Here is a 23,913-nt window from a genome sequence, read left to right as displayed (position 1 = left end):
TCTCTATGCTACATGTGTCTCTCCTACATACAGATACAGTCACCATCCTCGATGATAGCGATAGCGATAGCGACGCGGAGGACACGACCAGGTATGTGTCTCTATGCTACATGTGTCTCTCCTACATACAGATACAGTCACCATCCTCGATGATAGCGATAGCGATAGCGACGCGGAGGACACGACCAGGTATGTGTCTCTATGCTACATGTGTCTCTCCTACATACAGATACAGTCACCATCCTCGATGATAGCGATAGCGATAGCGACGCGGAGGACACGACCAGGTATGTGTCTCTATGCTACATGTGTCTCTCCTACATACAGATACAGTCACCATCCTCGATGATAGCGATAGCGATAGCGACGCGGAGGACACGACCAGGTATGTGTCTCTATGCTACATGTGTCTCTCCTACATACAGATACAGTCACCATCCTCGATGATAGCGATAGCGATAGCGACGCGGAGGACACGACCAGGTATGTGTCTCTATGCTACATGTGTCTCTCCTACATACAGATACAGTCACCATCCTCGATGATAGCGATAGCGATAGCGACGCGGAGGACACGACCAGGTATGTGTCTCTATGCTACATGTGTCTCTCCTACATACAGATACAGTCACCATCCTCGATGATAGCGATAGCGATAGCGACGCGGAGGACACGACCAGGTATGTGTCTCTATGCTACATGTGTCTCTCCTACATACAGATACAGTCACCATCCTCGATGATAGCGATAGCGATAGCGACGCGGAGGACACGACCAGGTATGTGTCTCTATGCTACATGTGTCTCTCCTACATACAGATACAGTCACCATCCTCGATGATAGCGATAGCGATAGCGACGCGGAGGACACGACCAGGTATGTGTCTCTATGCTACATGTGTCTCTCCTACATACAGATACAGTCACCATCCTCGATGATAGCGATAGCGATAGCGACGCGGAGGACACGACCAGGTATGTGTCTCTATGCTACATGTGTCTCTCCTACATACAGATACAGTCACCATCCTCGATGATAGCGATAGCGATAGCGACGCGGAGGACACGACCAGGTATGTGTCTCTATGCTACATGTGTCTCTCCTACATACAGATACAGTCACCATCCTCGATGATAGCGATAGCGATAGCGACGCGGAGGACACGACCAGGTATGTGTCTCTATGCTACATGTGTCTCTCCTACATACAGATACAGTCACCATCCTCGATGATAGCGATAGCGATAGCGACGCGGAGGACACGACCAGGTATGTGTCTCTATGCTACATGTGTCTCTCCTACATACAGATACAGTCACCATCCTCGATGATAGCGATAGCGATAGCGACGCGGAGGACACGACCAGGTATGTGTCTCTATGCTACATGTGTCTCTCCTACATACAGATACAGTCACCATCCTCGATGATAGCGATAGCGATAGCGACGCGGAGGACACGACCAGGTATGTGTCTCTATGCTACATGTGTCTCTCCTACATACAGATACAGTCACCATCCTCGATGATAGCGATAGCGATAGCGACACGGAGGACACGACCAGGTATGTGTCTCTATGCTACATGTGTCTCTCCTACATACAGATACAGTCACCATCCTCGATGATAGCGATAGCGATAGCGACGCGGAGGACACGACCAGGTATGTGTCTCTATGCTACATGTGTCTCTCCTACATACAGATACAGTCACCATCCTCGATGATAGCGATAGCGATAGCGACGCGGAGGACACGACCAGGTATGTGTCTCTATGCTACATGTGTCTCTCCTACATACAGATACAGTCACCATCCTCGATGATAGCGATAGCGATAGCGACGCGGAGGACACGCCCAGGTATGTGTCTCTATGCTACATGTGTCTCTCCTACATACAGATACAGTCACCATCCTCGATGATAGCGATAGCGATAGCGACGCGGAGGACACGACCAGGTATGTGTCTCTATGCTACATGTGTCTCTCCTACATACAGATACAGTCACCATCCTCGATGATAGCGATAGCGATAGCGACGCGGAGGACACGACCAGGTATGTGTCTCTATGCTACATGTGTCTCTCCTACATACAGATACAGTCACCATCCTCGATGATAGCGATAGCGATAGCGACGCGGAGGACACGACCAGGTATGTGTCTCTATGCTACATGTGTCTCTCCTACATACAGATACAGTCACCATCCTCGATGATAGCGATAGCGATAGCGACGCGGAGGACACGACCAGCAGCCTTACTCCCAGCGATTAATAGTCGCTATCCAAAAAAGCCAATTAAAACTCAGTTGAAAAATTTAGGCCGATTCAGTTGGTACCACCACCTCGGTTTTGACTGAGCCGCGGACCAGGGACAACGTAGAAAATATATCAAGAAACGACTAGTGATTATTTTTGAAACAGTAGCCGAAGTAAGCCGATATCAGGCCGATGTTGCGTTCCGTATTTCAATAGAGGTGAAAGAAAGAGATGTCGCTCTATAAAATTGTAAAAGATCTTGTGTTTTTTCTCGCTCTGACAAGGAAAAAATTGGTGTGCGTTCGAAGTACTAGCGAAGCTTGAAATAAGAAATCCGGTAATCATCAGTCCATATTATGTTTTTATTTTTTCAATGTTAGTAAAATATTAATTAAAATACTTATTAAACACTAGGTTAAAGTCATCACTCATGCCATTTTTTACTTATTATTCACAAAAACTTAACTTTGTAAACGTTAAAATATGAAATTAGGGGCTTTTGAACGCATTCAAACTAAAAATCAAAATACTCTGTGAACCTGTGAAAACACTCCCTCAGTGTTGCCATTAGCGTACATTTTACACATTTGACGTACTATTTTAGCCTCCCATGTGTAATGTGTATATAATTGGTCCATGTAATGTACCATTTAAACTTAACTTCCAATATCATGATTATCATGTGTAAAATCTTTGTTTATGGACTATTTTACGTATTTTTTTTGGAATCGCAGCAAAAAAATTATTAACCACAATTAGTTACGATTTTGATTTTCTTGTATGATTATTTTCTCAACCAATATGATTATTACATGATTACAATGAGTATAAGTATATCATACATAAAACTGCGGGGTACCTACTCTGAAGGTTTTAGGACATTGTAACACTTTTTAAAATGCTATAATAAATATAGGTACGTTTCTCACGACTAAAATCTATTAAAATATAGTACTTCTGCTGGTGCTGACGAGCAGGTGCGAAAGAGCTGGAAAAGCTAAATTGAGTGATTTTAGTAAAAAAACAGCTAATGTACGGTTTTAACCCTAAATGTACGTTTTCAGCGCTGGATATGTGCGTTTTGAGAACTCCGTTGCGGCAACACTGCACTCCCTCCACTTCATTCATACAACATACAATAACAATGATAAAACAAAATTACAAATGGAATTTCCTTATTTAAATAGATATTTGTGCACTAAATACATAATAATATGACGTAAGTATAGTATTCTGATGGAGTGGTTAAGTTGCAGACTCAGATCGACTCGATTTATAAAATAGACCGATAAAATATTACGATAATTTGTTACAAAGTTATAGATATTAAACTATCAATCATTGTTTACAGAAAGAAGAAGAAGACGTTGCGTGTCACCGTATAGCCAAGGAAATATCTTGTGAAAGTTTTAACTCAAGGCGGAAATTTATTGAAAAAATACTCAACATAACCTACAATTACAGTGAAATACTGAAAATATCTTGTACCGTGATAATATTTCTGAATAATAAGTGCAAACCCATACTCTAAGATCGTGCTTTCAACCACATACTTAATACAATTCCATAATCATATCGAAATCCAAAAGTTCGTAAGTCGTAAGTGATCATAGTTTAGGTGTGTACTTATTAGACTCATGCATTGTAAACTCTATAAACGATTACTCGTAATGTATTAATCATATTAAAAGTTGAATGCGGCTGTTTTATTTTTTATTCTTTATGTTTAAAGCAGTTCTAAGAAAAAGCAGCAATAACTAGTAATAAGAGTTGTAACATTATGCATGGACCAAGTGTCTGCTTATGTTAAAAACACAATGTTATCATGTAAGTAAACCCTGCTTTAAACATAAAAAATGTATCTACCTAATCTTCATAAAGCAGATAATGCTAACACCCTGATTACACCACCAAGTTGAGCGGCCCGAGACAGTGTCCTCCGCTGAGCACTCTGTTATTGTGATCCACGGAATGGTTTAAAATCAGCCAAGAGTACTGTCTTGCCACTCTACTCAGTAGGTGATTACAAGGGTATTACATTGCAACAGGTAAAAGTTAGTATACAGGGCCTCAAGTCTGCTAACGAATGAGGAGGAAAAGTACAACTTACAATGTTACTTATACAATTTCTTCCATGTTGCAATATAAGGAATACTTCCTATCAAGCCTTTATAAAGCAATAGTATCATGAATGACCTCTTAGTCAAGTGCAACATCAACAGGTAAATAATGAAATGAAACATGGTTTTTGCTGTATTTTGTGTTTATTAAGTATCATATATTAAATCACATCACAATTATTATCAGTGTTCTGAAATATCAAGCATAAGCTTCTCTTCTATTAGCTAAAAAACTGCTCTCTGATTATCTGAAATAAGATAGAAATATAGATTAATAGTAATTCTATAGCTTAGGATATAATAATAATATATTGTACAGTCAGCCAAAGAGATATGTATGCCACCCCAACGCAAGCCCTTAGATATTATGACAATTGATAGGTAATATTTATGTAACATGAAAAATAAGGATAACTAATATTAAGGTAAGTAATACTTAAGTTACTAAGTATTGATAAAATATTATTATTCCACCCATGAGGATTAAATTTTTGTTGCTGTGGTGGCATAAATATCTATTGCTGACTGTACTATCAAGGTATTGATACAACTTTATTTAGTAGATTTTCTATTCTGAGAGGTGGCGAAGCTCCTGTACGTGGCTCTCTTGAGTGGAACCTTTGTACATATCTCCTTAATTTTAGCTCAGCCAGCCTAGCTCTCGAGTAAAATGGAGCAGCAAGCCTGGGTGTTCCAATAGCTGAGATAGGCGTTCTGTTGGTCCAAGAATAGATAGTCTTGTTTCTGTAGTAGGTGGAGATTGAGCCAGCATAGGTATATTTTTTTAACTACAAAAGATACCCACCGCAGCACTACAGTTTAATCCTAAGGTACTTAGAAAACAGATGAATCAAATAATATTTTATAGATATAGAATCTAGATAAGCAAGCCAAGTAAATTATTTTTCATACTGTCAGTGCATCATAAAATTAAAGTGTTTGTGCTAGGGTAGTATTTCATATATTTTTTGCTACAAATAAATTGAAATCAGCTTAAGTGACTTACTCAGTAGCAGAATGATATGCCAATTTAGTTTCTTATGTAGGTTTTAACTTCATAAGATCTTAATACAACTTGTTGTTAAGTACTTCACATAGGCACTTGAATATTTAGTCTTGGTTATAAATTCCAGTCTGGAGCCAGTTGCAACGCAGTAAAAACCTACAAATACCAAAAATTCTGGTTAGTAGGTATCATGGGGTTTAGGTTACAGACATTATGATAGTATAGGAAGGTTTATCTTATTATTATTAGTAGGTATATATTGTTAGCCACTGGACTTAGCTGGAGCGAGACCAAACATAGGTGGTTTAAACAAAGATAGGTGGCAGATTTTATGACACCTCTGGGGTGCCATAGGACTACAACAATGGTAAAAGAAGGTTTGTCTTTGTTTTGAAGGATATTTTCTTTAAGGCTTCTTCTTCATGCCTTAAGAACATGAGAGTTAAGGCGGTCATCCATTGGCGAGGCGACGGTATAGATTGTTGGCTTGTCGAATCTCGTTGGTGATCCATTAGCGAACCAAACAGTCTACTTTCATCATTGGCAAAGTCGTGGCGTGCTTTTTGTAACATCGTTGGAGGTTTTTAGACCGCGGACTTAGAGGTTATTGGAGGTTTTGCTCGCGAATGGATCATCGCCTTTAGTTGAAGAAACTTTTACATGTACCTCTATTATGTTCGTGGATACTCACCTTATTTGTTACGCTCAAATCAGCTAGTTTCATGAAGCTAAAGTCTTCAATCAAATTGTCCGTCAACTCCTTTAAAAATATGCTTTAAAATATCCAGGGAGACTGGTTTGCAATCCTCACGTATCCTCAGTAACTACTTTCACATCACTTTGTAGGTGTAATTACAGGCTCTTTTTCTTACAAAAATAGGAAAAATTTGCCATTGTAATGGCTTTGCGTTGCAAGAATAGGAACTTTTTTCAAAGAGGCGTTGAGTCGCAACTTTGACATATAATCTACTCTGTGTGATGAGCTCATGATGAGCTCGTGGTGCGAATTTCTAGCTTAGTAACGCTATAATTTTCACTGAACGGTTTGCGTGACGTCATAACACAATGAGCCGCAAAAATGTGCGGTGGGAGTACGATATTAGCGATTTTGTTGAAATCGATTCAGCCACTCATCGCTGGGAGTAAGGCTGCAGGTATGTGTCTCTATGCTACATGTGTCTCTCCTACATACAGATACAGTCACCATCCTCGATGATAGCGATAGCGATAGCGACGCGGAGGACACGACCAGGTATGTGTCTCTATGCTACATGTGTCTCTCCTACATACAGATACAGTCACCATCCTCGATGATAGCGATAGCGATAGCGACGCGGAGGACACGACCAGGTATGTGTCTCTATGCTACATGTGTCTCTCCTACATACAGATACAGTCACCATCCTCGATGATAGCGATAGCGATAGCGACGCGGAGGACACGACCAGGTATGTGTCTCTATGCTACATGTGTCTCTCCTACATACAGATACAGTCACCATCCTCGATGATAGCGATAGCGATAGCGACGCGGAGGACACGACCAGGTATGTGTCTCTATGCTACATGTGTCTCTCCTACATACAGATACAGTCACCATCCTCGATGATAGCGATAGCGATAGCGACGCGGAGGACACGACCAGGTATGTGTCTCTATGCTACATGTGTCTCTCCTACATACAGATACAGTCACCATCCTCGATGATAGCGATAGCGATAGCGACGCGGAGGACACGACCAGGTATGTGTCTCTATGCTACATGTGTCTCTCCTACATACAGATACAGTCACCATCCTCGATGATAGCGATAGCGATAGCGACGCGGAGGACACGACCAGGTATGTGTCTCTATGCTACATGTGTCTCTCCTACATACAGATACAGTCACCATCCTCGATGATAGCGATAGCGATAGCGACGCGGAGGACACGACCAGGTATGTGTCTCTATGCTACATGTGTCTCTCCTACATACAGATACAGTCACCATCCTCGATGATAGCGATAGCGATAGTGACGCGGAGGACACGACCAGGTATGTGTCTCTATGCTACATGTGTCTCTCCTACATACAGATACAGTCACCATCCTCGATGATAGCGATAGCGATAGCGACGCGGAGGACACGACCAGGTATGTGTCTCTATGCTACATGTGTCTCTCCTACATACAGATACAGTCACCATCCTCGATGATAGCGATAGCGATAGCGACGCGGAGGACACGACCAGGTATGTGTCTCTATGCTACATGTGTCTCTCCTACATACAGATACAGTCACCATCCTCGATGATAGCGATAGCGATAGCGACGCGGAGGACACGACCAGGTATGTGTCTCTATGCTACATGTGTCTCTCCTACATACAGATACAGTCACCATCCTCGATGATAGCGATAGCGATAGTGACGCGGAGGACACGACCAGGTATGTGTCTCTATGCTACATGTGTCTCTCCTACATACAGATACAGTCACCATCCTCGATGATAGCGATAGCGATAGCGACGCGGAGGACACGACCAGGTATGTGTCTCTATGCTACATGTGTCTCTCCTACATACAGATACAGTCACCATCCTCGATGATAGCGATAGCGATAGCGACGCGGAGGACACGACCAGGTATGTGTCTCTATGCTACATGTGTCTCTCCTACATACAGATACAGTCACCATCCTCGATGATAGCGATAGCGATAGCGACGCGGAGGACACGACCAGGTATGTGTCTCTATGCTACATGTGTCTCTCCTACATACAGATACAGTCACCATCCTCGATGATAGCGATAGCGATAGCGACGCGGAGGACACGACCAGGTATGTGTCTCTATGCTACATGTGTCTCTCCTACATACAGATACAGTCACCATCCTCGATGATAGCGATAGCGATAGCGACGCGGAGGACACGACCAGGTATGTGTCTCTATGCTACATGTGTCTCTCCTACATACAGATACAGTCACCATCCTCGATGATAGCGATAGCGATAGCGACGCGGAGGACACGACCAGGTATGTGTCTCTATGCTACATGTGTCTCTCCTACATACAGATACAGTCACCATCCTCGATGATAGCGATAGCGATAGCGACGCGGAGGACACGACCAGGTATGTGTCTCTATGCTACATGTGTCTCTCCTACATACAGATACAGTCACCATCCTCGATGATAGCGATAGCGATAGCGACGCGGAGGACACGACCAGGTATGTGTCTCTATGCTACATGTGTCTCTCCTACATACAGATACAGTCACCATCCTCGATGATAGCGATAGCGATAGCGACGCGGAGGACACGACCAGGTATGTGTCTCTATGCTACATGTGTCTCTCCTACATACAGATACAGTCACCATCCTCGATGATAGCGATAGCGATAGCGACGCGGAGGACACGACCAGGTATGTGTCTCTATGCTACATGTGTCTCTCCTACATACAGATACAGTCACCATCCTCGATGATAGCGATAGCGATAGCGACGCGGAGGACACGACCAGGTATGTGTCTCTATGCTACATGTGTCTCTCCTACATACAGATACAGTCACCATCCTCGATGATAGCGATAGCGATAGCGACGCGGAGGACACGACCAGGTATGTGTCTCTATGCTACATGTGTCTCTCCTACATACAGATACAGTCACCATCCTCGATGATAGCGATAGCGATAGCGACGCGGAGGACACGACCAGGTATGTGTCTCTATGCTACATGTGTCTCTCCTACATACAGATACAGTCACCATCCTCGATGATAGCGATAGCGATAGCGACGCGGAGGACACGACCAGGTATGTGTCTCTATGCTACATGTGTCTCTCCTACATACAGATACAGTCACCATCCTCGATGATAGCGATAGCGATAGCGACGCGGAGGACACGACCAGGTATGTGTCTCTATGCTACATGTGTCTCTCCTACATACAGATACAGTCACCATCCTCGATGATAGCGATAGCGATAGCGACGCGGAGGACACGACCAGGTATGTGTCTCTATGCTACATGTGTCTCTCCTACATACAGATACAGTCACCATCCTCGATGATAGCGATAGCGATAGCGACGCGGAGGACACGACCAGGTATGTGTCTCTATGCTACATGTGTCTCTCCTACATACAGATACAGTCACCATCCTCGATGATAGCGATAGCGATAGCGACGCGGAGGACACGACCAGGTATGTGTCTCTATGCTACATGTGTCTCTCCTACATACAGATACAGTCACCATCCTCGATGATAGCGATAGCGATAGCGACGCGGAGGACACGACCAGGTATGTGTCTCTATGCTACATGTGTCTCTCCTACATACAGATACAGTCACCATCCTCGATGATAGCGATAGCGATAGCGACGCGGAGGACACGACCAGGTATGTGTCTCTATGCTACATGTGTCTCTCCTACATACAGATACAGTCACCATCCTCGATGATAGCGATAGCGATAGCGACGCGGAGGACACGACCAGGTATGTGTCTCTATGCTACATGTGTCTCTCCTACATACAGATACAGTCACCATCCTCGATGATAGCGATAGCGATAGCGACGCGGAGGACACGACCAGGTATGTGTCTCTATGCTACATGTGTCTCTCCTACATACAGATACAGTCACCATCCTCGATGATAGCGATAGCGATAGCGACGCGGAGGACACGACCAGGTATGTGTCTCTATGCTACATGTGTCTCTCCTACATACAGATACAGTCACCATCCTCGATGATAGCGATAGCGATAGCGACGCGGAGGACACGACCAGGTATGTGTCTCTATGCTACATGTGTCTCTCCTACATACAGATACAGTCACCATCCTCGATGATAGCGATAGCGATAGCGACGCGGAGGACACGACCAGGTATGTGTCTCTATGCTACATGTGTCTCTCCTACATACAGATACAGTCACCATCCTCGATGATAGCGATAGCGATAGCGACGCGGAGGACACGACCAGGTATGTGTCTCTATGCTACATGTGTCTCTCCTACATACAGATACAGTCACCATCCTCGATGATAGCGATAGCGATAGCGACACGGAGGACACGACCAGGTATGTGTCTCTATGCTACATGTGTCTCTCCTACATACAGATACAGTCACCATCCTCGATGATAGCGATAGCGATAGCGACGCGGAGGACACGACCAGGTATGTGTCTCTATGCTACATGTGTCTCTCCTACATACAGATACAGTCACCATCCTCGATGATAGCGATAGCGATAGCGACGCGGAGGACACGACCAGGTATGTGTCTCTATGCTACATGTGTCTCTCCTACATACAGATACAGTCACCATCCTCGATGATAGCGATAGCGATAGCGACGCGGAGGACACGACCAGGTATGTGTCTCTATGCTACATGTGTCTCTCCTACATACAGATACAGTCACCATCCTCGATGATAGCGATAGCGATAGCGACGCGGAGGACACGACCAGGTATGTGTCTCTATGCTACATGTGTCTCTCCTACATACAGATACAGTCACCATCCTCGATGATAGCGATAGCGATAGCGACGCGGAGGACACGACCAGGTATGTGTCTCTATGCTACATGTGTCTCTCCTACATACAGATACAGTCACCATCCTCGATGATAGCGATAGCGATAGCGACGCGGAGGACACGACCAGGTATGTGTCTCTATGCTACATGTGTCTCTCCTACATACAGATACAGTCACCATCCTCGATGATAGCGATAGCGATAGCGACGCGGAGGACACGACCAGGTATGTGTCTCTATGCTACATGTGTCTCTCCTACATACAGATACAGTCACCATCCTCGATGATAGCGATAGCGATAGCGACGCGGAGGACACGACCAGGTATGTGTCTCTATGCTACATGTGTCTCTCCTACATACAGATACAGTCACCATCCTCGATGATAGCGATAGCGATAGCGACGCGGAGGACACGACCAGGTATGTGTCTCTATGCTACATGTGTCTCTCCTACATACAGATACAGTCACCATCCTCGATGATAGCGATAGCGATAGCGACGCGGAGGACACGACCAGGTATGTGTCTCTATGCTACATGTGTCTCTCCTACATACAGATACAGTCACCATCCTCGATGATAGCGATAGCGATAGCGACGCGGAGGACACGACCAGGTATGTGTCTCTATGCTACATGTGTCTCTCCTACATACAGATACAGTCACCATCCTCGATGATAGCGATAGCGATAGCGACGCGGAGGACACGACCAGGTATGTGTCTCTATGCTACATGTGTCTCTCCTACATACAGATACAGTCACCATCCTCGATGATAGCGATAGCGATAGCGACGCGGAGGACACGACCAGGTATGTGTCTCTATGCTACATGTGTCTCTCCTACATACAGATACAGTCACCATCCTCGATGATAGCGATAGCGATAGCGACGCGGAGGACACGACCAGGTATGTGTCTCTATGCTACATGTGTCTCTCCTACATACAGATACAGTCACCATCCTCGATGATAGCGATAGCGATAGCGACGCGGAGGACACGACCAGGTATGTGTCTCTATGCTACATGTGTCTCTCCTACATACAGATACAGTCACCATCCTCGATGATAGCGATAGCGATAGCGACGCGGAGGACACGACCAGGTATGTGTCTCTATGCTACATGTGTCTCTCCTACATACAGATACAGTCACCATCCTCGATGATAGCGATAGCGATAGCGACGCGGAGGACACGACCAGGTATGTGTCTCTATGCTACATGTGTCTCTCCTACATACAGATACAGTCACCATCCTCGATGATAGCGATAGCGATAGCGACGCGGAGGACACGACCAGGTATGTGTCTCTATGCTACATGTGTCTCTCCTACATACAGATACAGTCACCATCCTCGATGATAGCGATAGCGATAGCGACGCGGAGGACACGACCAGGTATGTGTCTCTATGCTACATGTGTCTCTCCTACATACAGATACAGTCACCATCCTCGATGATAGCGATAGCGATAGCGACGCGGAGGACACGACCAGGTATGTGTCTCTATGCTACATGTGTCTCTCCTACATACAGATACAGTCACCATCCTCGATGATAGCGATAGCGATAGCGACGCGGAGGACACGACCAGGTATGTGTCTCTATGCTACATGTGTCTCTCCTACATACAGATACAGTCACCATCCTCGATGATAGCGATAGCGATAGCGACGCGGAGGACACGACCAGGTATGTGTCTCTATGCTACATGTGTCTCTCCTACATACAGATACAGTCACCATCCTCGATGATAGCGATAGCGATAGCGACGCGGAGGACACGACCAGGTATGTGTCTCTATGCTACATGTGTCTCTCCTACATACAGATACAGTCACCATCCTCGATGATAGCGATAGCGATAGCGACGCGGAGGACACGACCAGGTATGTGTCTCTATGCTACATGTGTCTCTCCTACATACAGATACAGTCACCATCCTCGATGATAGCGATAGCGATAGCGACGCGGAGGACACGACCAGGTATGTGTCTCTATGCTACATGTGTCTCTCCTACATACAGATACAGTCACCATCCTCGATGATAGCGATAGCGATAGCGACGCGGAGGACACGACCAGGTATGTGTCTCTATGCTACATGTGTCTCTCCTACATACAGATACAGTCACCATCCTCGATGATAGCGATAGCGATAGCGACGCGGAGGACACGACCAGGTATGTGTCTCTATGCTACATGTGTCTCTCCTACATACAGATACAGTCACCATCCTCGATGATAGCGATAGCGATAGCGACGCGGAGGACACGACCAGGTATGTGTCTCTATGCTACATGTGTCTCTCCTACATACAGATACAGTCACCATCCTCGATGATAGCGATAGCGATAGCGACGCGGAGGACACGACCAGGTATGTGTCTCTATGCTACATGTGTCTCTCCTACATACAGATACAGTCACCATCCTCGATGATAGCGATAGCGATAGTGACGCGGAGGACACGACCAGGTATGTGTCTCTATGCTACATGTGTCTCTCCTACATACAGATACAGTCACCATCCTCGATGATAGCGATAGCGATAGCGACGCGGAGGACACGACCAGGTATGTGTCTCTATGCTACATGTGTCTCTCCTACATACAGATACAGTCACCATCCTCGATGATAGCGATAGCGATAGCGACGCGGAGGACACGACCAGGTATGTGTCTCTATGCTACATGTGTCTCTCCTACATACAGATACAGTCACCATCCTCGATGATAGCGATAGCGATAGCGACGCGGAGGACACGACCAGGTATGTGTCTCTATGCTACATGTGTCTCTCCTACATACAGATACAGTCACCATCCTCGATGATAGCGATAGCGATAGCGACGCGGAGGACACGACCAGGTATGTGTCTCTATGCTACATGTGTCTCTCCTACATACAGATACAGTCACCATCCTCGATGATAGCGATAGCGATAGCGACGCGGAGGACACGACCAGGTATGTGTCTCTATGCTACATGTGTCTCTCCTACATACAGATACAGTCACCATCCTCGATGATAGCGATAGCGATAGCGACGCGGAGGACACGACCAGGTATGTGTCTCTATGCTACATGTGTCTCTCCTACATACAGATACAGTCACCATCCTCGATGATAGCGATAGCGATAGCGACGCGGAGGACACGACCAGGTATGTGTCTCTATGCTACATGTGTCTCTCCTACATACAGATACAGTCACCATCCTCGATGATAGCGATAGCGATAGCGACGCGGAGGACACGACCAGGTATGTGTCTCTATGCTACATGTGTCTCTCCTACATACAGATACAGTCACCATCCTCGATGATAGCGATAGCGATAGCGACGCGGAGGACACGACCAGGTATGTGTCTCTATGCTACATGTGTCTCTCCTACATACAGATACAGTCACCATCCTCGATGATAGCGATAGCGATAGCGACGCGGAGGACACGACCAGGTATGTGTCTCTATGCTACATGTGTCTCTCCTACATACAGATACAGTCACCATCCTCGATGATAGCGATAGCGATAGCGACGCGGAGGACACGACCAGGTATGTGTCTCTATGCTACATGTGTCTCTCCTACATACAGATACAGTCACCATCCTCGATGATAGCGATAGCGATAGCGACGCGGAGGACACGACCAGGTATGTGTCTCTATGCTACATGTGTCTCTCCTACATACAGATACAGTCACCATCCTCGATGATAGCGATAGCGATAGCGACGCGGAGGACACGACCAGGTATGTGTCTCTATGCTACATGTGTCTCTCCTACATACAGATACAGTCACCATCCTCGATGATAGCGATAGCGATAGCGACGCGGAGGACACGACCAGGTATGTGTCTCTATGCTACATGTGTCTCTCCTACATACAGATACAGTCACCATCCTCGATGATAGCGATAGCGATAGCGACGCGGAGGACACGACCAGGTATGTGTCTCTATGCTACATGTGTCTCTCCTACATACAGATACAGTCACCATCCTCGATGATAGCGATAGCGATAGCGACGCGGAGGACACGACCAGGTATGTGTCTCTATGCTACATGTGTCTCTCCTACATACAGATACAGTCACCATCCTCGATGATAGCGATAGCGATAGCGACGCGGAGGACACGACCAGGTATGTGTCTCTATGCTACATGTGTCTCTCCTACATACAGATACAGTCACCATCCTCGATGATAGCGATAGCGATAGCGACGCGGAGGACACGACCAGGTATGTGTCTCTATGCTACATGTGTCTCTCCTACATACAGATACAGTCACCATCCTCGATGATAGCGATAGCGATAGCGACACGGAGGACACGACCAGGTATGTGTCTCTATGCTACATGTGTCTCTCCTACATACAGATACAGTCACCATCCTCGATGATAGCGATAGCGATAGCGACGCGGAGGACACGACCAGGTATGTGTCTCTATGCTACATGTGTCTCTCCTACATACAGATACAGTCACCATCCTCGATGATAGCGATAGCGATAGCGACGCGGAGGACACGACCAGGTATGTGTCTCTATGCTACATGTGTCTCTCCTACATACAGATACAGTCACCATCCTCGATGATAGCGATAGCGATAGCGACGCGGAGGACACGACCAGGTATGTGTCTCTATGCTACATGTGTCTCTCCTACATACAGATACAGTCACCATCCTCGATGATAGCGATAGCGATAGCGACGCGGAGGACACGACCAGGTATGTGTCTCTATGCTACATGTGTCTCTCCTACATACAGATACAGTCACCATCCTCGATGATAGCGATAGCGATAGCGACGCGGAGGACACGACCAGGTATGTGTCTCTATGCTACATGTGTCTCTCCTACATACAGATACAGTCACCATCCTCGATGATAGCGATAGCGATAGTGACGCGGAGGACACGACTAGGCATGTAATAACATCCTGCTCCCGCTGCACGGGTTCGTTATCGACGTAGATAAACGTCACTATATTATCGCGACATGCCATTGGTGGACGATTTTATTGACTTCGACAACAAACCCGTGTAGCGGCATGACGCACAAAGCCGACCCTAAATAAGGTTAGGCTAGGAAGAAGAATACGGGAATCGAACCCGGGACATTCGACATAGCAGTGGAATTTGTGTGAGACCTCCTTACCTAACTGAGCTACTATTGAATAGATTTATTCACTCATTTATTAAAAAAACTTTGAGCTACACCGTTGAACTCATTTATTTACAGCACAAATATAACTTTTATTTGCTAGTAAATACAATATGTTGTTTCAGTATAATCCTGCGTCCCAAGAACAGGTACTCGTCGCGGCCGCTGCCCTTCATCATAGGCTCTGCGCCCTGGCGGAGCAAGGAACACGCAGGTACATAATATACTAGACCTTTCTATTCTACAGGATGTTGCAAAAAGGGTGTACTAAGCCGAAAGAGGGTCATTTCATTATGAACAAGATTTGAAAATTCACAAAAAAATAAATTCCTTTTCCACAGAAACTGTGTTAGTGACTTTTTACTATGGAGAACTTATTTTTTTCGAATTTCCAAAACTCGTAGAACAAAAGTTGTTCAGAATGACCCCCTGAGTCACCGACTTTCGGATTAGTATACCCTTTTTGCAACATTCTTGTGGTTCTTAGTTAGGAAAAGGGATTCTATGAAACCGTCAGACAAAATTTGATTTCTTTTGTCTCAGTTTGATTTCTCGGGATGTGATGTGAGGGGTTAATATTTAATATTTTTTATTCTATGTATAATTATTATATTCATACATGACGTCATGATAGTAAAATAGAAAATAGACTTTAATAGACCTTTCTTCGTATGATTGATTATTTACATTTTGGTCGGTATTTCCTGTGCTTCTGAGTAACAATAATTACTCAGAAGCGCAGACATTTATAAATATTTTTCTTTTAAACGTTAGTTTGCTAATACGTTATGTAAAGTTTCCTTTACTAAACGTCTTCCAAAAATCCAGTCTAACTGACTGGCTAATCCTTGCTAGGTGTAGTCACCTAAACCTTTACATACTAGTGCGTGAACACAACCATACCGCGATGTAGAAACCCGACGCCAGCGACATCTAGTGGTGATAGTCGGGCAACGTAATTTCACTAAGGATTAGAAACATTCCTTTATATTTAAAAATAAAAGTAACTCTGTGTTAAAAGTTTTTTGTGTGTGTGAAATGTCCCCACACTATACTCACGAGCAATGAAAAAGTTCCAGTGACAATAGTACCAACGCCCCGTCGCGGTCGGCAATATTAAAGTAGGACAGCCCATCAAAATAATACTAAACAAAAACGTAAATATTGTGTTCAAATTTTAATTAAATGTATTAAAAAATTGAGACCTCTTGGTGTCCGTATTTTGTTTATTTTGCTGAGTTGTTCTATGCTCGTGGGATGTCCCCACATACCTATTTTTATTAAATTCACGGGCAATGAAAAAGTTTCAGTGAGAGAAGTAGCACTAACTAATCCAATGAAAAACTAACTTAAAAAGCCTTCTGCAATATATGAGTGCATTTAACGGCGCATCAGAATACCGACTAAAAACATAAACATTTACTTAGATCAAATTCAAAATTAAACGTTTTAAATAATTTGGGGTTGTTTTGTAGTGCTTCTGTAATTGTAACTGTGTCTTGGCACGTGATTGTATTATTACATCACATCTCTCCCGCAGGCCTGCTAGCTGACTCTGACTCGGACAGCTGCAGCAGTGTTCCTTCCCCGGGGGAGTTCTCCACACACGAGGATGAGGACAGGAGCCCCCGAGCCTCCGTGAGTTATAATGACAGGCTGCCTGTCCAAGAGTTCGGAGCGAGAAATTCACCAATGTTATTTCATAAAAACTCTGCTCATGCAATTTGCGCTCCGCTCATTGGACGATTTTGCTCCGCTACTCCGCTGCGCATTTTTGGGCATCCTTAAACAATGCCAAAAATCATGCTGCCTAAGAACAAAGTGCCTTGTTTGTATACAGTGTGTCATGCACATCATGTACAGTGGGCTGTAAAGGAATCTAGCTCCTCGTCAATGTCACTCTAAGAGGGTTCAGGTTTTTGTGCAGGCCACTATACAAAGGTGGATGCCCATTACCTGAATGATTGAAACTTAATTATAATAAAACAGCATTAAAAATTATCTTTGCTGATTCACTTTAAAAAATAAATAAATCTATCAGTGAAACTTCTCAGATTCATTGTAAGAGCGAAAAAAAAAACAATGAATACCCCTCTTACATTACTATATCTCCCACAGGACTCATCATCTCTAGCCGAGCCACCCCCGGCGCCCCCTATACCCCCCGGCGCCCCCGGCGCCCCCGCGGCCCCCGCCGCCCCGCGCCTCACGCAGGCCGACCTGGCCGCGCAGCTGGCGAGGAAACTCGGAGGGGTGCCTGTATGTATATTATTTTGTATATGTGTATTTGTATAATCCTATGTACGTACAAATGGATGTTAGTTCTCCTATGGGATGCACGATAGGAGCCCTAACGCCTGTTCCTTATATGTATACTGCGTTCACTGGACTAGACTGATGCTAATCAGACTGGGCAACCTTTACCTCACGGTGACAAACCCTAAAGTCTGTTTTTAATCTCAGATACTAAATTGACATTCAGAACGATTCATCATATCGTTATATTGGCGGGACAATCGACTATTGATTGATTAAAAACAGACTATAGTTTATTATTTGTCAAGACTTGCCAAGAACAAGTCGTAAGCCTGGCATACTCGACTATAACCATAACATTCAGTCGTATATTCGCGTAGTGATCCCCACGGTTACCAGTACAGGCACAAAGGTTAGGTATACCTCGTATCTTCGTTTAGTAGCACCATACAAGTAATTACATTAAATATCTAATAAATTACAGCAGGTGCAACAGTCTACAGTTGAAGATGCGTCGCCGCCGCCCGCCACCGGGAAACTATACACCATTGAGAAACCAACTGCAGGTAATTATTACTTCAATTATTTACTACACTAATACCTTAGCTATCTAAAAGTGTAGAAATGGTCGACTTACTGCATTATTTACTACTAGGCCACCTCGATTTTTATATTTTTAAAAGTAAGGACTCTTCTTTGAAATAAATGGTATGAGTTTATTGTATACTTTCTTATGTGGAAATCCGAAGGTATATCCTCTAAATATTAAGATAAATTAGAAAATTTACACCAAAAAATAAAGAAATAAAAAAAAATACTTAAAAATTAAACTATTACAAAAGGCAGTCATATTGCTTATAGCCATCTCTACCAGACAACCTTTGGATGGAAGAGAGAGTTTTAAAATAGTTTAGAGGAAGCTGTGGTGCGAGCTGTATACTCAGTTTACTGATTAAACACTACAAAATAAACCAAATATAAAATTACATACATACATATGCACTCTCACTATGACTGTATTCCCCGAAGGGTTAGTCGGAGGTGGCTCACAAAGCGAGCCAAAATTTTATTTATATTTTCACCCTTTTCCAGGTGTGATATTCTCGGACGTGCCCCCTCCCATAGACAACGCTCAGGACACTGACGAAGACGTCTACAGCGAAGAAGAAGACGACATATTCGCGGAAATCAACAAAAAAGTACCTTACGCCGCACAGAATAGGGCACAAAATAGCGCCGACATATTCGCTGGGTTGGGAAAAGGGTTTGGCGAAAGTACGCCTTATGGGGTGAAGGATAAGGTTGATGTTGGCGGTAGAGGCGATGTTTTGGTAAGTGTTTTTATTACTTTAATTATTTAAGTAAGTTATGTTGTTTTTATTATGCTATTGACAGCGGAAGTTGGTTAATATCGATAGAAAATTAAGTAAAAATTTCCATCTATATTATATATTTTAAATTCAAAATTTATATTATTTTAATTTATTTACAGCAATCTCAGAGACCTGCTGTTCAAAAAACTACTCTATTCGAAGACGAGGAGGACTCAGATTTGTTTACAGAAAAACCAAAACCTAAAGAGCCGATTAAAACTACACAAGAAGAGGAAAAAAGTCAAATCAAGGTGAGTGAACTTATTTAACATACACAATATGACCACTTACATATCGTTTATACTTAATATTAATGTAGTTTATAATTATATCTTGTTTTCACACGTTATCTATTTTCATACTTTCTATTTTTAACAATGTGGTTGTCTGGAAGATATTACTTTTAGTAATAAGACCGCCGATTGTGCTATTTATTTTCTTTTCATGTTTGTAAAACTGTTTCTGTTTGTGTGTAATAAAGAGTATTTTATCTTTATCTTATTATTATACCTTTTAGAATTCACCTTCAAGTAACTCTGATTTTTTGCGAATTTCTGAAAGTCTCAAATCCCGGTCTCAATCCCTCCCTCTGGTAAGATTTGCACATCTAGTTTTGACACGTTATATTTTGATTTGACAGAAACCGATCGGAGCAATATCTCTGTTCGGCAGCAGCCGGGGAGCAGAGAGCATCGGCGCCGCCATTTTGAATCGAAACCGAAGAAAAACATCGAGTTCCAGCGAAGAATCTAACCAGGAGGGTGCTACAGATAACGCAAATACTAAAAAGCATAAAGTAGCTGAAAGAGAAGGTGCTAATGCGAAAAAAGAGGTTCTAGTTCAGGAAAATACTAAAACAGTGAAAGTTCGAGATGAAGAGCCAGTGGCACGTTCGAAAGAAAATGATATATTTGACGATTTGTTTGCAAAATCAGAGAAATCTCAAAAACAAAACGTAAAACCTCAAATTAAGCAAGAAGTAAAGAAAGAGATTCCAAAGAAAGTTGATTTGTTCAGTGATGACATATTTGATGACATAGATGATATATTTTCGTCCAATATTGTTGTAAAGAAAACGCCGGGTGAAGTAAAATCTGATAAAAATAAAAGTGAATCACTATTCGACGATGTTGATGATCTATTTTCTGAAGTAAGCGTTGAGAAAGTAAATGCTTCAATGTTTAAAAATGACACAAAGGATACAAAACGCATCTTTGACAGTGATGATGACCTGTTTTCTGATAAAAGCGGTAATAAAGAAAATTCTCTCACGACAGAGAACAATACTAAAACCATTAGCAAAGAGTTAGGAAAAGACGACGACATATCTCTTTCTAAACCGATTCCAAAGACAGAAAACCGAGAAAAAACAGTAAATATTACACAAAATACTAATAAAATGCAGAGCAAGAATCCATCTCAGAGCATTTTCGATAGCGATGATGAATTGTTTTCGCCGAAACCTAAACAACCTACTAATTACGGTGAAGTCAAAGAGAAAAAAAGTATTAAACCGAGTATTTTTGATGATGATGAAGGGGATGACATTTTTTCCAGTATCAAGCCACCAAGCAATGTTATTAAACAGGGAAAAGCTATTGATAATGAAGAAAGCAATGAAAGTAATAAAAATAAAGACGCAATCTTTAATAAATCTGTAGTCGTAGAACCTTTGAAGATCAATGACGTGAAGAAGCCCGAAAATAATGAAGGAGTTAAGAAAACTTCCACCTTATTTGGTGATGACGATGATGATGGCCTTTTTGCCGAAGTAAAGGAGAAAAAAGATATTATTCCTGATTCGTTAATAAAGAATAAACAACTTAATGAAAAGAGTAAAAATGATGATATTTTAAATAAATCAGAGCTGAAACCTTCTTTGAATGACGAGAAAACAATTAAAACCTTAGAATCATCGCAAAACAACGAAGAAGTAAAAGTAGAAAATAGTGAAGAAGTAATGCAAACTTCATCAATATTTGGTGATGATGATGACGATCTATTTTCTGAAAGAAGTGATAAAACAGACTTTAAGGTATCAACGAAAACGAAAGAAGAAATTCCTAAAAGTAATTCTTTACGTCCCAACCAAGACCAAGACACTGTGAGTGAATTATCTGAAAAAGGATCCTTATCGAGCTCTACAGAAAATCATCAAACTATTGATGAATTGAGCAATAATTATAAACAGATAAAATCTATGTCTGATAATGACAACGACAATTCAAACAGTAACATATCCTCTAGAAGAGTAGATGACAAAATCTCAAACATTGAAACTGATGTAACAACTAAAAATAAAACAATCGAATCAAAAATTACCAATAATACTATTGATGAACCTCAAATTACCTACAAACTAGACGACAACGGCACATTCCCACAAGAAAAAACTAAATTGCTAGACTCAGTCGATGTATTGGATAATAAATTAAGCAATTTAGACGACAACAAGAACTTTGAAACTGACACGCTATTTAAAACACCAGAAGGCCCAAAACCTCTTGAATCCAAACACGATATCTTCGATGACATATTCTCGGATCTGCCGCCTGAATTCGAAAAGCCCAAGGAAAAGAAAAAGTCTCAAAATGTGAACGCGTTGTTTGATGATGATTCCGACGATGAGGCTCTGTTTCTGCGCAAAACAGAAGCCGACAATTTAACCGATGAATTACCTGAAATATCCCCAATAACTAACAAAGAACCTCTATTTGGTATCTTCCAAGACGAACCGCCCGAAATAGATACAGATTTTACGCCCAAACACGTCAAAACCACAAAACCCATTGAAAAACTATCGAATGTCGTTAAACAAAATATCCCAGTGACAGCAGATAATCCTGACGGCAGTAAACAGACTAAACCCGATGATAAACCCAAAGCAATAGGCAAACTTAAACCACTTAACTTCAATATTAATGTCAATAGTTTATTACCGGGAGCTTCACCGAAAAAGGTCGTTATAAAAACGAAAGATAGTGAAGCTAGCACGCCTAGCTCTCCGGAATCACCTAAGGAGTTCGTGGAGCCTAAATCTAAACTAGTTAAATCCGTTAGTTTCGACAGTGATCCAGATTCTTTGGTTTTAGATAATAAAATCTCTAAAGAAAGAGCTAAAATACAAGTGAAAAGACGACCATCAACCAGAAGGGCTAGAAGAGAAGCAGTCAAAACTTCTGGTATAGATTTTGGTGATGTCCTTGATGGTAAAGATGCAGAGTCCGATGTAAATGTTAACCTTAACAAAGAAGTAACAGGTGATGGTAAGAAAGCAGGAACATTTAGTAATGAGGGACATCACAAACCAGATAAACCATTACAAGTACCCTCTGATCCAGAATTAGTAGAAACAAAAGATGAAAAGGTAGAAGTAAGTAAAGATAATGCTCAAAAATCAGATGTGAGTAAAAATACCACAGGGTTTATTGAAGAAACTGCTCAGAACAAAGACACAGTCACAAAAGATAAAGTAACAGAAACACTAGATGTGAATAATAGTAAAACCAAAATCTTAAATATCAATGACGATGACATTTATATATTTAACTATCCTGATGTAAGCGCAGAAGAAAACAACACTACGAATAAAAACAACGAAGGTGTAAAAACTCTCGGTCAAGTCTACACAGAATCATCAACAAACAACGTTGAACATAAAGTTGAAGAAAGCAAACCGAAACAGCTAAATATAGTCGATGACGATGATGACAATGATGATATTTTCAAAGGTTTCCCAACAAACAAACAAGCAGAGGAAAAGAAAGTACAAAAAGACAATGAAATTAAAAGCAAAGAGAAAACACCTCAGAGGGAAACCAAAAAATCATTGTTCGATGACCTAAGCGACGACGAAGACCTATTCGGTGGAAATAAAACTATAAACAAGAGCACTGAATCCAAAAATCTATTTTCGAATGACAGTGATGATGACTTGTTTGCTCAAAAGCCGTTCGCGAAGAGAGAAGTGAGGAAACCGGTGGAAGTGAAGAAATCTCTGTTTGATGATGATGATGATGAAGGGGATCTGTTCGGTGCTCAGCCCAAGACTAGTGTCAAAACTAATGGTAAGTTCAAGTCACTATTATTTAGAAAAGGGAAACATAATATACAAATCGAATTTGTAACGAATAATCTCACCCACTACATACTCGTACCTACAGCGTTTCATAAAATTAGACATCTGACACAAACTACCCTTA

The 23,913-nt window shown here is 42.7% G+C and overlaps 1 protein-coding gene and 2 long non-coding RNA genes across 3 annotated transcripts in view; 2 read left to right on the top strand and 1 right to left on the bottom strand.

Annotated features, from left to right (window-relative positions):
• Positions 1-23,913, top strand: part of LOC105387723 (WASH complex subunit 2C) — a 32,685-nt gene that overhangs the window by 7,469 nt on the left and 1,303 nt on the right. The window contains exons 6-12 of the mRNA XM_048631924.1: positions 16,208-16,296; positions 17,623-17,720; positions 18,201-18,341; positions 18,823-18,904; positions 19,431-19,669; positions 19,831-19,962; positions 20,352-23,778. Of these exons, the coding sequence (XP_048487881.1) occupies positions 16,208-16,296; positions 17,623-17,720; positions 18,201-18,341; positions 18,823-18,904; positions 19,431-19,669; positions 19,831-19,962; positions 20,352-23,778 (4,208 nt within the window). The remainder of the gene's footprint in view (positions 1-16,207; positions 16,297-17,622; positions 17,721-18,200; positions 18,342-18,822; positions 18,905-19,430; positions 19,670-19,830; positions 19,963-20,351; positions 23,779-23,913) is intronic.
• LOC125491058 lies at positions 2,244-3,949 on the top strand. Its single transcript, XR_007268086.1, has 2 exons — positions 2,244-3,472; positions 3,605-3,949. It is a non-coding gene; the product is annotated as an uncharacterized LOC125491058 (long non-coding RNA).
• LOC125491059 lies at positions 4,499-6,534 on the bottom strand. The gene is made up of 3 exons (XR_007268087.1): positions 6,071-6,534; positions 5,380-5,535; positions 4,499-4,621 (listed from the first exon to the last, which is right to left on the bottom strand). It is a non-coding gene; the product is annotated as an uncharacterized LOC125491059 (long non-coding RNA).

Source organism: Plutella xylostella, chromosome 30, assembly GCF_932276165.1.
Source record: "Plutella xylostella chromosome 30, ilPluXylo3.1, whole genome shotgun sequence".
Taxonomy (NCBI): domain Eukaryota; kingdom Metazoa; phylum Arthropoda; class Insecta; order Lepidoptera; family Plutellidae; genus Plutella; species Plutella xylostella.
The sequence above is the reverse complement of the archived record's forward strand: the minus strand, read 5'-3'. Positions and strand labels throughout refer to the sequence as shown.